The following is a 15525-nucleotide window of genomic DNA, read 5'->3' on the forward strand; positions in this document are numbered from 1 at the left end:
ATACTAATTACTTTAGCAACATGGGCAAATATTACTTAATAGTTGAGGTATTTCTTTTGATTATGACCTTTAAAAACCAAACACACTTTGTAGCACTTTAAAGAAACATATGGATTATATTTGATCTAATACACTTATTTGCATCCAATAACTTGTTTTCTTGGAGGTAAAGATGTGGCGTCCTGGAACATTAACACAAATCCCCATTTCAAATCTTGAGGTACTAAGCAGTGCCTCGAGACTTCGGCATCATTTCCTCTATTTATGTTAGCCTTCTAAGGCACACAACAACCTGATAAACTATCTACAACAAATCCTGTATATGTATGTTCCAAAAATGAACAAACAATGGAAGACTGTAAACATTGAACATCGTAAAGGTAACTCATAGTGCAAAATGAGTAAAAATATACAGCATTACCAAAAAGGTCCTCTCATTAACAAAATCTTAACTTTTAATTCCAAAATTTATATACAACCTGCACAAACTGACGCGGCTAGATATAGCCCCAGTGCTCATCAGGTAGCGGACTTTGATTATCTATATGACCAATCAGATGCTCCTCACTCGTTGGCTCCACACTTGCCTCGATAACTATAAGCTCTAAAACTAAAAAATGGGTAGAAAATGATGAGTAACAATGGTTACTTAGTAGGTAAACAAATAATTCCCACTAATAACCTCTCCTAGTATGAATGAGTAAGCATTCTCAATCATTTCATTACATGCATATTTTTACAAGATAAATTATGATTAATTGGTACATGTAGTCAGGGATGAGCAACTAAATAGTTAAACTTCTCATTTCAACGAGCAATATTATTTATAATATAAAATTTTCTTTTTATACAATTCTAATTGTGAACATTGAAACAGTAAGCATATTTTTCAGTTTATAATTTAAAATAGAGCAAAAGATATATAATACAAAATGGTAGAGTAATAGAATTAGAGAGTTGAGATTCTACGACTGGATCGCTCCCAGTCGGGACATGATGTTTCAATTATTTATTGATTTTAATTCTTAGTTTTGTGGCTAGTCATTGCATTATCACGGTTGATTGAGTATTTATCCGGCTAAAGCTGGCCATCCGACTTGATCGTAAGTAATAAGTCTCTTTTCGATGTGTCAAGATTACTCTATATTGTTTGTGCTCACTAACAAATCATCTTCATCTATGCCTATCAGGCGTACATGTGATTCTCATTATACATCTACATTTGTGTACGACCACCTTTACATTATAAGTTCACTGGTAAAGATAAAAAGGAATAAACTCGGATTTCAGTCATTAACTATATATATATATCATTTTTCTTTGAAAACAAATAAGAAATTAACAATCTAGAGTTGATAATGGATATCCAATTTCCTACCATGCAATTGTGTCCCCTTAGCCTAAATTAAATAACAACACATAAATTAAATCAACGCCTTGCACTAATAGAAAGAAATAAACATGCACTCGAAAGTAAATTACCTTGGATATCTGTTCATCAACCCACACATAGCACAACACTATAAAATGCCAACATCAACCCTTGGGTGTGATTCTAACATTTTACCGTTTCACCATTATTTTCCTTTTTCGATGTTTTCACTTATAGATTCTTCGAATACCATTTTTGATTTTTGAAATTTATTAAACAAAGTAAATCCCTTTAATATCAATCATTTTTAAACTTTAAAATTCATTTTTGACACTTTAACTGAAAAACTATAGCAAATTTAGTTAAAACAAAGTCCCAAAAATGCGTGGAAATCAAATTTCCAAATCAGATATGGCCGCAGCTAGCGATGGCAGAACACTGGTTCTGGAGATGGCAACGCCAAATTGGCCTACGGTAGGTGGCGGTAGCATCACCAGTCCTATCAACAAATCTGGTAGACTATGTAAAAATTAGGTTTTCAATAAATTTTTCAAATTTCTTCGTCGATTCTTTAATCCATTATCCCCACCCACATATCAATTCTCAAAATACGATTAAAACACAGCAAATATGTTGATTTCACATTAATTTGAAATAACAACAAAAAATTTTATGATTTAAAATACATTACAAGTTTTGTTAAAAATGTAAATGCAATTTTTGAAATCTATGATTACCAATAGAAATTGAGAGTCCCCTACCAACGATCGTGGTTGCAAAAAATGATGAGATAGAACGGAAGTTGAAGTTTTATTTGCGAAAATCGAGATTGGGTGGACTTGGGTGCAAAACAATTGAATGGCTGCGAAGCTCTTAATTACAGTACTCTATTTCCTTCTATGATGGAGGACGAGTCTTCCTCTAAGTAGATGAAATCCTTAATAGAATGTGTTGAAATTCACTCGCTAGTTTTTGACGAAAAATGGAGAAGAAGAACGAAAAATGATGATCAACGATTGTGAAGCTGTATAGTTGTATAGTTTGTCGACACCGACAACTTTCCCTTCTTCGTCGAAGCTCAACGATGTCTCATTCGTGATGGATCTTGATAAGAAGACGATGGAATCCCTTGGAGGTTTGATCGGATGGGCTTTGGGTTTCGTTGAAGAGAAGAAAATGAAATAAAAGAAAATTAAATTCCTTTTATATAAAAACTTAAGGGCATATTTGGTATTTTTTCATTTATTTTATTGTTAGGGGTATTTCGACTTTTCGAACTTGAAAATTGACAAATAGATACTCCATTCTTCAAATACAATTCATTATAAACGTAATGGTATGATCATATTCTATAAATTCTTGCTCTAACTAAAAATCACCTTTTTAGGTCCTGATTGACACGAAAATCTAGGATTTTGTAATTTTTTTTTTTCTGAATTTGAATTTGAGCATGCCTATAGGCTAAAGTATGTTTTTTAGCCATTTTGAATCCAATGACGGAGTTATTTTTTTTTATCAAAAGTGAACAGAACAAAATTCTAGACTTTTACCCTTAGTCTTATTTTTAGGATTTTCTCAAAATTTCACTATTTTGATCCTTTGGAAATACAAATTAACAACTTATGGTATTATAGACCAAGTATTATTAGCTTTCAAATCATAAATCTCAGCAAACATAGCTTCACACCATTTTAGATTCTTAATGGCTACATGAAATGCTTTAGGTTCTGTAATGGAGGCAATGGCTATAGAGAAGGTATAATTTATAAGATTAGAATTTAGATAAGGGATAAAAATAACTCACACTAGAAGTCGACATTTAGTGATATGATGAGTTGGGGATAAGATGCATAGCCATGCCATAATGATAAGATTGAAGGTAACACAGTGGATGGCTGGGTTGAATAGATTACCTAGGAGCAGAAAACAGAGGTGGTGGTAGTGGTGTAGGTAAAGAAGAAAGGTTTGGTTTAAAAGTATCATTTTCCAATGTAGAAATTGTGTGCTCATTTGAATCTTGGATGGGCATAGGTAAAACAATGTGAGAAGGGGGATATGAGGAATTGTGAAAGGGAAAGATTATTTTATGAAAAATGACATCACAAATAACAATTGTGGATTGTAATTCTAAATCATAGAGCCCTTTTGAGTATAAGAATATTCAATGAAAATGCATTATTTGACACGAGGAGCAAACTTATGTCAAGGGTCAGCATGTGTAGAAACATAAAATAAATATCCAAAAACTTTCAAGTGTTTATTAGAAGGACAACGTCAAAAATGTTTCTCCATAAGGTGTTTGACTTGAGAGAGTGGTGAGGGTGATTTATTAGGTAGGCAACAGTAAGCACACAATCACCCCAAAACTTAATGGGCAATTTGTCTTGAAAGCACAAAACATGAGCCACATTAAGGAAATCTTTGTGTTTACGTTCAACAACCTCATTTTCTTGGGGCGTAGTAACACAACTAATTTGATGCAAAATTCCTTGATCTAAAAAAACATAAGTCCATATTGAACTCAATTCCATTATCAGGAAAAATTTGCTTGACTTTGGTGCTGAATTTTGTGTGGACAAGATTAATGAAAGATTGCAACAAGTATTTAGTATCAGATTTGTGCACCATAAGGCAAATTCAAGTCCAGTGAGAGAAATCATCCACAATAGTTAAAGAATAACGAGCACCAATGAGAGAAGTAGTACAATACCCATCCCATATATGACAATGAATTAATTCAAAAAGGAGCATTTGTAGAAATTGAACTTAATAGAAAAATATAACAATGATAAATATCTGAAAAAGAAATTGCAGGTACAGCTTGAGAAAAAAATACATACATTTATTTGATAAATTTCCTAAATGCCTATGCCAAATGTGGGAAGAAGAAACAAATGTAGTTGAATTACATATTAGAGAAATGTTGGATGAGAAGTAGTAAAGGTCGTCCCACTCTCTACCCAATCCAATTATCATCCTCAAAAATTGATCCTGGACAACAAAAAAATCCATTTGAAAATAAAATCAATGAATAGTTGGATGGATGAATGAGTTTACTAGTGGAGATAAGATTGAAATGAAAAGAGGAAAACAAATAACATCACGAAGAATAATAATAATGGTGATAATTGAATATAACCTATATGTGTAACATGAGCATAAGTGCCATTAGGGAGTTTCACAGTGATAGCATCAAGATATGTAATGGAAGTAAGCAATGAAGATGAGCTAACCATATGATCAGTTGCAACTACTATCGAGTATCTAAGTAATATTAGAAGATGAAAAACTCAAGGAAATACCTAATTGTTATTTTATTAATTGTATGCCTATGCATATTCTTGATGGTCAATATCCTTATTCTGTTATGTTTCCTTCAAGTCGGACCTTTGGTTGTGTCTCGTTCGTTCATTAGTCGTCTCCTGATTTTGATAAATTTGACCCACGTTCGATGAAGTGTGTATTTCTAGGTTATTCTCGTACCCAGAAAGGTTGTCGTTGCTATGAACCTTCAGCTTGTTTTATTTATGTTAGTGTAGATGTTACATTTTTTTATTCTATATCATATTTTACAGATCCAGTACAGTATGATGATCTTTTGTTTGCTCTTCCTCTTTCTGTGGTCGATTTATCTTCCACTGTTCTATTTCCACTCACTTATGTTCGCAGGAAGCAACTGGCATCTTCAGATCTCCATCCTCCTCTAGATGTAGACACCTTACCATCATATTCACAGTCTGCAGATCAAGTATCTAGCACTTCTTCTAATATTAATCTTCTTATTGCACAAAAGAAAGGCACTCGTAGTTGTACTAAGCACCCCATTTCTAAGTTTGTTTATTTATTTCATTTGCATGATTCGTATGATGATTTATTTGATATTCTTTCTTCTATGTCTATTCCTCATAGTGTACATGATGCTTTGTTTCATTCAGGTTGGAAACAAGTTATTGAGATTGAGATGGATGCTCTTCATCATAATGGTACTTGGGAGTTAGTATCCTTACTTGTAGGTATGCGCAATGTTGGTTGTCATTGGGTATATGTGGTGAAGTATTTTTCTGATGGGTCTGTTGAGTGATTGAAGGTTTGCCTTGTGGCCAAAGGTTCTACTCAAACTTATGGTGTAGACTACTTAAAAAAATTTCTCCTATGGTAAAAATGACCTCTGTTCGTATTGTCATCTCCCTTGATGCCCACTTTCAGTGGCCTTTATGTCAGTTGGATGTTAAGAATGTTTTTTTTGAATAGTGATTTGGAGGAAGACATGTATATAGAGAAACCTCCTGGTTTTGTTGCTCAGGGGGAGTCTAACATACTGTGTAAGTTAAAAAAGCCCATTTATGGCCTAAAAAGTCTTCATTAGCTTGGTTTGGGAGATTCAGTGAGGTAGTAGTTCAATTTGGGTTGAAAAAATAGCGTTAAGAAAATCATTTTATATTTGTTCGCTTCAATTCTTTAGAGATTATTATTTTGGTAGTTTACGTTGATGATATAGTTATCACAGGTGATGACACTAATGGAATAGAAAAGCTGAAAACCTTCTTTCAAATACAGTTTTAGACAAAAGATCTTGGTAAGTTGCGTTATTTCTTAGGATTAGAAGTTGCGAGATCCAAGAAAAGTATTAACCTGACTCAAAGAAAGTATGTTCTTGATTTGTTTGATGAAACAGGTATTTGAGAAGTAAACCTATGGACACCCTAATTCAAAGTTGATAGTAGATATTAGAGAGTTATTTGATGATCCAAAAAAATATAGAAGACGGTAAATTCAATTATTTGGGTATCACTTATCAAAATATTTCTTTTGTAGTAAGTGTAGTGAGTTAATTTATAGAAATGCCAAGAGTTCCACATTGGGAAGTTGCTGTTCAGATCCTTCGATTTCTTAAATGATCTCTAGGACATGATTTGTGATATAAGTTTAAAGATCATTACGAACTTTGAGGGGTATCGTGATGCTGACTGGACAGGTTCTCCATCTGATAGGAGGTGAACATATGGGTATTGCACTTTCTTGGAGGAAACTTGGTTTCCTAGAGAAGTAAGAAGTAAAATGTGGTTGCAAGGTCTAATGCAGAAGCAGAATATAGAGTAATAGCTCTTCTAATATGTGAACTGACATGGGTAAAGATTTTTCTCGGAGAATTGGGTGTTAAGATAACAACACTTATGTGATTATATTATGATTGCAGATGCGTGATTTTTTATTTTTAAAGATCACTTCTACGAAATTTTGGAGTCGCTACCATTCATTTTCATAAAAGGGTGTGAAAGGTCACCCGAGGTACATTTTTAGAAAAAAGTATTATTTTTTACATTTATTAACTCTCGTACGGATAAGATACCGATTTACCTAAGATCGAGGTAAATAATCTGATTAAAAAAAGGGAACATGTTAAGCACCCATTTTTCTCCAACCATTGGTGGTAACCTCAAAATTTTTTGGTTATTTCAAAATAAATAACATAAAAAATTGTTTGGTTGACAATGTGAACCCTAAAAAAGGATTTATTTTCAGCTCAGATTATAGGATCTAGTCTTGGGAATAACATATGTTTTTTAAAAGTGTTGGCTAATGGTTATGGGTTCATTCTCATGAGTTGAGAATGACCCGAATATCGATCGCTTCAAAATAAGTTGGAGGGTTTAAAACGATTTTCTTTTGAGCGTGGTTACAACCCTTATCCTTTCAATAAAATCGAAGTCCGATTTACCAGAAATAGGGGAGGGGGAGCATCACATCTTAAGTCTTTCTAAAAAAATTAAAAAGGTGAGGGGAAAAGTAAAAGAGGGATATGGAGAGGGGGGAGAAAGGGAAGGAAAGGTATGTTTTCGTTTAACCCACATTGATGTCTTAACTTGTTCTTTCTTTTTTTTCCTTTTTATTCTTCTATGCCTTCTTAAGTCCTTAGTAGAATTAGGAGAATATTTTTTTAGATAATATGAGAATATGAGAGTGGAGTAAAAGATAGTTGAGGAAAGATCTTTTTAGTCTTAAACTTGATACCCATTTTAGAAGGTGAGGGGCGTATTTATATGTGTTGATGATTGTTTTTGAGGATAGGATAGGATGAAAAGGTATAAGAGAATGGCATGGGGTTTGAGGGTGAGGGGTGTAAAATTTTAGGTAGGGATGAAGGTATTTGTGGAAGAGAGGTAAACAAATGATTTTTTTTATCCAAATGGTTTGGATCATCCCCAACCAATTTGGATTGAGTGTTTGGTTGAAAGAATAATATTGAGAGTTAATTGGGATGAGAAGGTGTAGTGTTTAATTAAAAAAATGAGTTGTGTAAGGAGTTAGGCGATTACATTTTGAAAGGGTAAAGGGGATTGTGATAAGTGTAAAAAGAATATGGAGATGAAGTGTTTAGGTGAGTTGATTTGAGGGAAGGGGTATGGGGATGGGTTGAGGGTGAATGATGAAGGGAGATGTGGGTTGTGTTGTGTTAGAGAAAGGTGATGGGTTAGGTTTATGACATGGAGTGTGGAGGTGGTTTTCTTGGAGAAAAGTGATGGATTTGATTGGGTAGAATAATTTTTTAAGAGGTGAGTTGTGGTGTGGACAAATATTCATTTGATGATCAAAAGTTGATTGATTGATGTGGATAATGGTTTGTGGGTAATGGTATATGGATTATAAGTGTTTATTTGAATTGATGTGGGCTTTAACATGTTGGACTTAGGTTTTGGGAAGGTTTTTGGTTATTTAAAATTGGTTAGGGTTTATTTTAGGATGGGATTATGAGGGTAGGTGAGTTTTTGGGTTTAGGTGATATGGAATTAGGTTTAAGCTAAGTTGGATGAGATGAGGAATATTTTCTGGAGAATTGAAGGTTTGTTGGCCATAAACAGACTTAGGATATTTTCGATTCCGAAGGTGAAATGGTGAAGGGTGGGGAAGGTGGGGGTAATGCCAAGTCTTCTTGTTTGTCTATTAGACCTTTCGGGGTTTTGGGATCCTTCGAATTTAAGCAAAATGTCACGTTTCAGTGATTTAAGATTTTTAGGCCCGTTGGAGAATTTTATTAGAAAAGTAATATTTTTGGGTCCTTTTGAGTGGGGGCCCATTCAAATTGGGGTGTCTACAACTACCCTTCTTTGTAGGAATTGCATGCAAATAACTGCAAAGAATAGACTAAATCCCTATTTGTATGGGTCAGAAAACTTTGTCAAAAATATGATTTCAAAACACCGAGTAAATTGATGATTTTTGTAAAAAATGGCTACCCAAGCACGAGATCTGACAGGATTTACCTTATTGATTTCTTGATCTCGTGGCACATAACTCGTTTAAGATCTTAGATTTGATAAAATTTTGATGATTTTTGAAATTTAGATGTTTTTTATTGTGCTTCGACAAATCGAAATTGAATGCATCTTGAAAGGATTTTTTATTTATTTTTTTTATTTTTTTGGTGAGAAAGTTCAATGGCTTTTGAATAAGTTGGGGTTCACACTTTCTTTGCCTAAGGTCCCATTGCAATAGGGCTTGATCGAGATTATGTTGGGGTGTTGGGTTCCCGAATTCACTTTTTTCGTTTTGGGGAAGATGAAATGACTCCTACCATTGAGGAGTTTGAGGTATTATTGGGTCTTAAAATATTATGTGTAGTGGTTGTTTCGCCTTTACACGAGGGTTATCAAGACAAGGCTTCTGACTTCTTAGGGATAAATCGAAAGTTCTTGAAGATTCCGGATGATAGGTTGGTTTTAAAGACAATGTTTAAGTCTTTTTTGATTGAATGTCCTTCGGATCCTTTGAGGTTATTGGTTTGCTTCAATGCCCTCACTTTGATAGTGATGAGTCAACTCTTGTTTCCGGGTGGCGGAGACATCATGGACCACTCTCCCATTCATGTCATACAACAAGTCCGAGAGGGACGTTGGTTGGCTCCCATACTTCTGAGTGAGATGTTTCAATTTCTCACGGCGTGTTCGTCTGATCATAAGTAGATTTTTTGAGGATGCGCTCCACTCCTGCAGGTAAATTCCAAACTTAGCATAACTTTACAACTTAAATTCACAAGTTTTCAAGAGTTTAGAATATTTCTCTTTTCGTAATTTGGTTCATGGATCATGTGACTTCAACTGAAGCCATTAACTGTTTATTTTGTGTCAATGTTGAGGAATGGTATGCCTTTGTTTGCAACCTTGATTGGCGGGACCCGTTTCCTTGTCTTGATCGGTCTCCATGGGACGACTTACTATGTACTACTTCAGGTTCTTCAACAGTTTGACTATGATCAGGTGTACTTAATCTCAAGAATTTTAGCGAGTTGGTTGATGCTTTATCCACCGTGAGGAGAAGTGTTATTAGTATATATAGGACGTGTGGGGGCAAACTGATCTTTTCCAGTTCCACATGTCCCACTTCATTGTAGTCCTAATTCTCTTATATAAATATAAAAGAGAAGACTCATAAAAACTAACCTATTGAGACTCTCTCTAAACTTCTCTTCTAAATCTCTCTTTTTCTCTTCCAAACACTAACAGGATGCTTGAGTCGAAGAATTTTTTGGAGATCAAGAGTTTGATGACTAATGGTTCAAGAGATGAGAAACATGAGAATTGTAGGAAGAAAATCCAAGTATCCTGTTAAGAGATGAAAGTAAATCTTGACCTTCTCCAACAACAACACTATCATCTGCCAATTTGAACCACCCTTCTCCTTCTCCTCTATTGATGTTAATAGAGGTGGGAAGAAAATAAGTTTAGAAATGTTGAAGATTGTGGGAAGTAAATATACTATGATACCATAATAAGAATATATATATATAGGGTCCCGTTCGCCACCCTTAGTTTTACCACACACTTTAACAAACGCGTTTTGTCTTACATGGGTTAGAAGTTTCGGAATGAGCTGATTTTTGGTGAGGATGATCTCTATGGTGAGGAGATCATCCTCCCCAAAAATCAGCTCATTCCAAAACTTCTAACCCCATCAAAATTGATTTACAAGAAATGGACGGTTCACGATTTTTCAACGTGTAAACATGGGGCTAAACATTTCGGAATGGCTGATTTTTGGGGAGGATGATCTTCTAATCATAGAGATCATCCTCACCAAAAATCAGCTCATTCCAAAACTTCTAACTCATGTAGGACAAAAAACGTTTGTTAAAGTGTGTGGTAAAACTTAGGGTGCTGAACATTTCCCATATATATATATATATATATATAGAGAGAGAGAGAGAGAGAGAGAAATGTTGTGTTGTTTCACTATTGATAGGTATCTTTTATACACAAATACAAGAGATCTCCTGATCCTTAGATCGTAACACATAGAGATAAATCAATAAAAAAGATAAAATACAATAAAATAAAGAAATAAAAAAAGATTAAAAGATTGCTGACACACCTATAATATATGTCTAGTGTATATTTAATAATCACATTGAAAAATCTAAGTACATGAAGAAGATGAGAAAATACTAGTTTGGGTGTTTTAAAAATATTATAAGGTAAATGAAGATGAGCCACCATTTAAATAAAGTGAATGTGCATGATTAAGGTGTATAATTTGTGGTCGCACTTTTTTTTTGTACGTATATTTTGTTGATTTCCCACCTCCCCCTTACCCAACCCTCAAAAATATGATTTTCCAACCTTCTAATACTTACCCTATTCCTAAAATTAATAACCAATTCTCTTTTGACATTTTTCTAGATGCAATCATATACTAGAATTTGTTTGAGTTGTTTTAATTGACTTCCTTCGACACTATGCTGACGTGGTAGTGTGTATAGACTAATAAATTTTGTTTCCTCAAAAACAATTTAAAATATCTATGATTCTTTGCACAATGCCACGTCTTGAGTGTTGTATGGAAGGAATTCAGCTCAATATTTTCTTTTATTTTATTATTAGGAAAATGCTGCAATGACTTCCTTCGACACTACATTGGCGTGGCAATGTGTAAGGAACGAGAGATTTTTTGTCTTGTTTCTCTTCGAAAAAAAAAAAATCTATAATTCTTTTACCCATTGCCACCTCAACGCAGTGTCGAGGGAAGTCAATTTAGAACGATTCTTATCATTATCACTTTCTTAAAAGAATTCATTTTCCTTAAAAATTAATTCATTGAAAATCATAGGGATCCTAAAATGTAGATGGGCTCCACTCTTATTTCTTATGGGTAATTTAGAAATTTTGGTAAATATTTGAGATACCCCTTTCTTTTCTCAAAATGATGACATACCTCTTGACAGTTGGCCCATAGATAATAAAAAAGAAATAGAGAATTACATAAATGCCCTCATCTTCAACAATCTGCAAAAAACCATTGATTTTTCTTCCAAATTTTCTAAGAAGGTTTTAACTAAGCCTATGAACCAATTTCTAATTCTTAAAGAATGCGAATAGCAAAAGCTCTGATTCGAGATAAAAGATCCTTCCAATCCATTATATTTCCAACTCTCACCATTTCTTCTTCTTCTTCTTATTCGTCTTTCAATCCCACTCACACTTCTCGATCTCTCCCTTTCTGCACCTTGAAACCCGATGTACCTTTCGAACAAAAACAAACAAAACCAGAGGAACCCAATTGCTTATCTTGGAGGGTTGAGAAGCTCTCCAAAGGAGAATCAGTTTTGTCTGCCTTTCAGAGCTGGATGGGTGAGGGATTTCCCATTCAGAGAGGTGATATCTTCCATGCCATCAACCGGTTGAGAAAGCTCAAATTGAACAAACGTGCACTTGAGGTGAATCTTCATTACTACTAGATTTCGTTAAGTTGTGGTTTTAGTTCTCAATTTATATGTAATCTAGTCAAATCCCACCACCTGTTCGTTTAAATGCCTACAAAAAAAAAAAAAACAGTGGCGTTATTTTTTGTGGAGCCTAAGGGTATTTTGGTACTTTCACTGGTGATATATTTTTTTTAAAAGGGTGATTTGTCAAAACATGTATCTAAAATTGAAAAATTACCAAAACGGTGCACTATTTATTTTAATTCTGAAATCGGTAATTTACTGGTTTTAGAATTAAAATATTTTCGTTAAACTGGGGTCAAATTCACTGTTTTATAAAACAAAACTTAAAACAAAATTATTTAACTGAAATTAAAATGGGGAATGTATTTTACAATTTTATAGAATATGAAAAGTTTTTCCCACTTTAACGAAGTTTTTTAATTTCGAAAATGGTAATTTACCGTTTTTGGAATTCAAATTATCGGTACTGTTTTCGAAAAATTCCAATTTTTTGTCTACCTTTTTGGGAATTTTCCCTATTTAAAATTCTAGTTCCGTTTCTTGGGAGTGTACATTTCTTTTTATTCGGTGAGAGGGTGTAATTTGTACAATGGTTTTCGTGGAATTGGTGTGGATTCGTGGACATATTTCAATCTTAAGGGAATCACTTAAATCTCCATGTTTCTTTGTGTGCTTGCATATTTGTTTATTTTTCTATATTATTCTTGGATCGGTATATTTATAAAAAGTGTTGAACTTCAACTTCTACGAAATTTTTTTACAGGTTATGGAGTGGGTGATTAGGGAGAGACCCTACAAACCCAAAGAACTAGATTACTCTTATCTTTTGGAATTCACCATCAAGGTTCATGGGATATCTCATGGCGAGAGCCTCTTCTCATGTGTCCCTCCCGAGTTCCAAAACGACTTGCTTTACAATAATCTCGTTATGTCTTGCTTAGATAAGGGTAAAATAAGGCTATCTTTAGCATACATGAAGAAAATGAGGGAATTGGGACACCCCATTTCGCCTTTAGTCTTCAACCGCCTCATAATCCTCCACTCGTCCCCAAGCCGCCAGAAAGCTATCGTGAAAATTCTCGCCCAGATGAGGGCCGACCGTGTGGATCCACATGTCTCCACCTACAATATTCTCTTGAAAATCGAAGCTGATCAACACAATATTGAAGGGTTGGCAAGGGTTTTTGATAAGATGAATCGGGAAAAAGTAGAACCTAATGAGGTAACTTACTGCATATTGGCTACTGCACATGCCGTGGCACAGTTATATGCTGTTTCTGAGGCCTATGTTGAAGCAGTGGAGAACTCTAAAACAGGGAATAATTGGTCCACATTTGATGTTCTAATTATATTGTACGGGTATTTGCGGAAGGAGAAGGAGTTGGAGAGCACATGGGCCATTGTGCAGAACTTCCCATATGTCAGATATAAGAGCTTTGTGTTGGTGATTGAAGCATTTGGCAGGCTAGGACGACTAGATCGAGCTGAAGAGCTCTGGTTAGAAATGAAATCCACAAAACAGTTGAAGTCGACTGAGCAGTTCAATTCAATCGTATCTGTGTATTGCAGACACGGACTTATCGATAAAGCATCTGAGGTATTTAAGGAAATGGAGGTGAACGGTTGCAAACCCAATGCAATAACGTATCGGCATCTGACGTTGGGTTGCTTGAAAGCGGGATTAATGGAGGAAGCCTTGAAGACTCTTGGCATAGGGATGGATCAAATGATAAGCACGACAGTTAGGAGATCAACACCATGGTTGGAGACCACTCTTTTAATAGTTGACACTTTTGCACACATGGGTGATGTTGAGAACGCAAAGAAATTGTTTCTGGAGTTGAAGGAAGCAAGGTATACGAGGTATACCTTTGTCTACAATACTTTGATAAGGGCCTATGTTAAGGCCAAGGTTTATGATCCAGATTTGTTGAAGAATATGATTTTAGGCGGGGCTAGGCCAGACGCAGAGACTTACAGTCTCGTGAAACTTGCAGAGCAATTTCGAACATGATTTTAACTTGCAAGTTTGGGGAACAAAAAAATGTGTGGAGCAGTATCTCAATGCCTCGAAATTTGATTTACCTCTCCACCCAAGACAAGCTTTGGAGTCAAAATCAATGAGAAAGAACATGGAATAATCATTTGCCTCAAAGAGGAAACTCGAAGGTTTGGAAAGTGGATGAATTGAGAATGGAAGTGGAGATACAGTGATAGCAGGAACATTTCCCCTTTTTTAGGAGGAGAGAAGTGGGATTTGGAGATGATGGAGAAATGGGTTATGCTCATCTGGAACTATGGATGTCTTATACTCATTCATTGGAATATCAGAGAACATTTGAAAGTTGCAATTTTCATTTTCTTTTTGGTAGTGTAAGAGATTTCATTCAAACAAAAAGCAGTAAAATCAGGAGGTCAAGGTTGAAGCTTTGGTTTTGTTGTCCTTAAATGATGGTTTTCCATACCTCCCAAAATGTAAATTATCAAAAGTAGAAAAACATTATAGTTCTGGCATGAATTATAACTATATTTACATACCTTGAAACATCTCCTTTCTCCATCAATATGGCGTATGTATTTGCTTGAGAAACAACAATGACAATAAAAATAAAGACAACACGACAGAATTTATGTTGGCAAAGATTTCCTATGTCAACATACAATTACGAGAGATTCTTTCAAAACATCCATGAAAAAAATGGTGAAATTTTCTTAATTTCAGTTTCTATTAGCAAAATGAAGGGAAATTTTCTAAATAATTATGGAAATTTTCTAAAATGCCGAAAGTGTTACATTGTTTTGGGTTTTCAAGGGAAAGATCTTCAATTGAGAAATTTCCTAAATAATTAGAGGTTTTTTTTTTTTTGCTTATTCTCAAAGTGTTACAAGTGTTGATAAAGCTATCACATAGTGTTAAGTACATTTTGAAAATGATTTATCAAGCGCATGTAGTGTTAGCTCTTTCAACACATGTAACATTTCTGATATTTCCAAAAACTTCTGCACTTATTTAGGAAATTTCCCTTAAAACATAATTAGTGAAAAATCCAGGTTGTGTTTGATTGAGTATGAAAAATGGGTGAGAAATTCATTTTCCATGAAAAATCACATTTTCTAGCATTCCACCCAAGGCTGGATTTCATTTTCCTTTCTAACCCTACGAGAAAATGCAATTCAGCCCCAAAATCAACCTCTCCCGCTCTCCCTTTTTTTCACCTCCCCAGGTGGAACATCATTTTCTGTGGTGCCCATTTTCCCAATTCAAATATCCATGGATTTTCCAGGCAATCAAATAGACCCTAAGGATTTGTATATACAACCTGGTCTCTTCTGTCTAGTTTCCAATAAAATATAATAATAAAAAAAGGTTCAACTTCAATCAAAAGGGTGCACAAAAGAAAGATGATGCTGCTCTCATATATAGAATGCGCAA

At 34.6% G+C, this 15525-nt stretch overlaps 1 protein-coding gene across 1 annotated transcript; it reads left to right on the plus strand.

Annotated features, from left to right (window-relative positions):
* Window positions 1-11496: 11496 nt before the first annotated feature.
* Window positions 11497-14740, plus strand: LOC147384582 (Tetratricopeptide repeat (TPR)-like superfamily protein). The gene is made up of 2 exons (XM_086425150.1): window positions 11497-12080; window positions 12856-14740. Exons 1-2 carry the CDS (start codon window positions 11733-11735, stop codon window positions 14104-14106), a joined length of 1599 nt encoding a protein of 532 aa, XP_086281276.1. The 5' UTR covers window positions 11497-11732; the 3' UTR covers window positions 14107-14740.
* Window positions 14741-15525: the final 785 nt, after the last annotated feature.

Source organism: Akebia trifoliata, chromosome 15, assembly GCF_017979445.1.
Source record: "Akebia trifoliata isolate Shusen 1 chromosome 15, ASM1797944v1, whole genome shotgun sequence".
In the NCBI taxonomy this organism is placed as follows: domain Eukaryota; kingdom Viridiplantae; phylum Streptophyta; class Magnoliopsida; order Ranunculales; family Lardizabalaceae; genus Akebia; species Akebia trifoliata.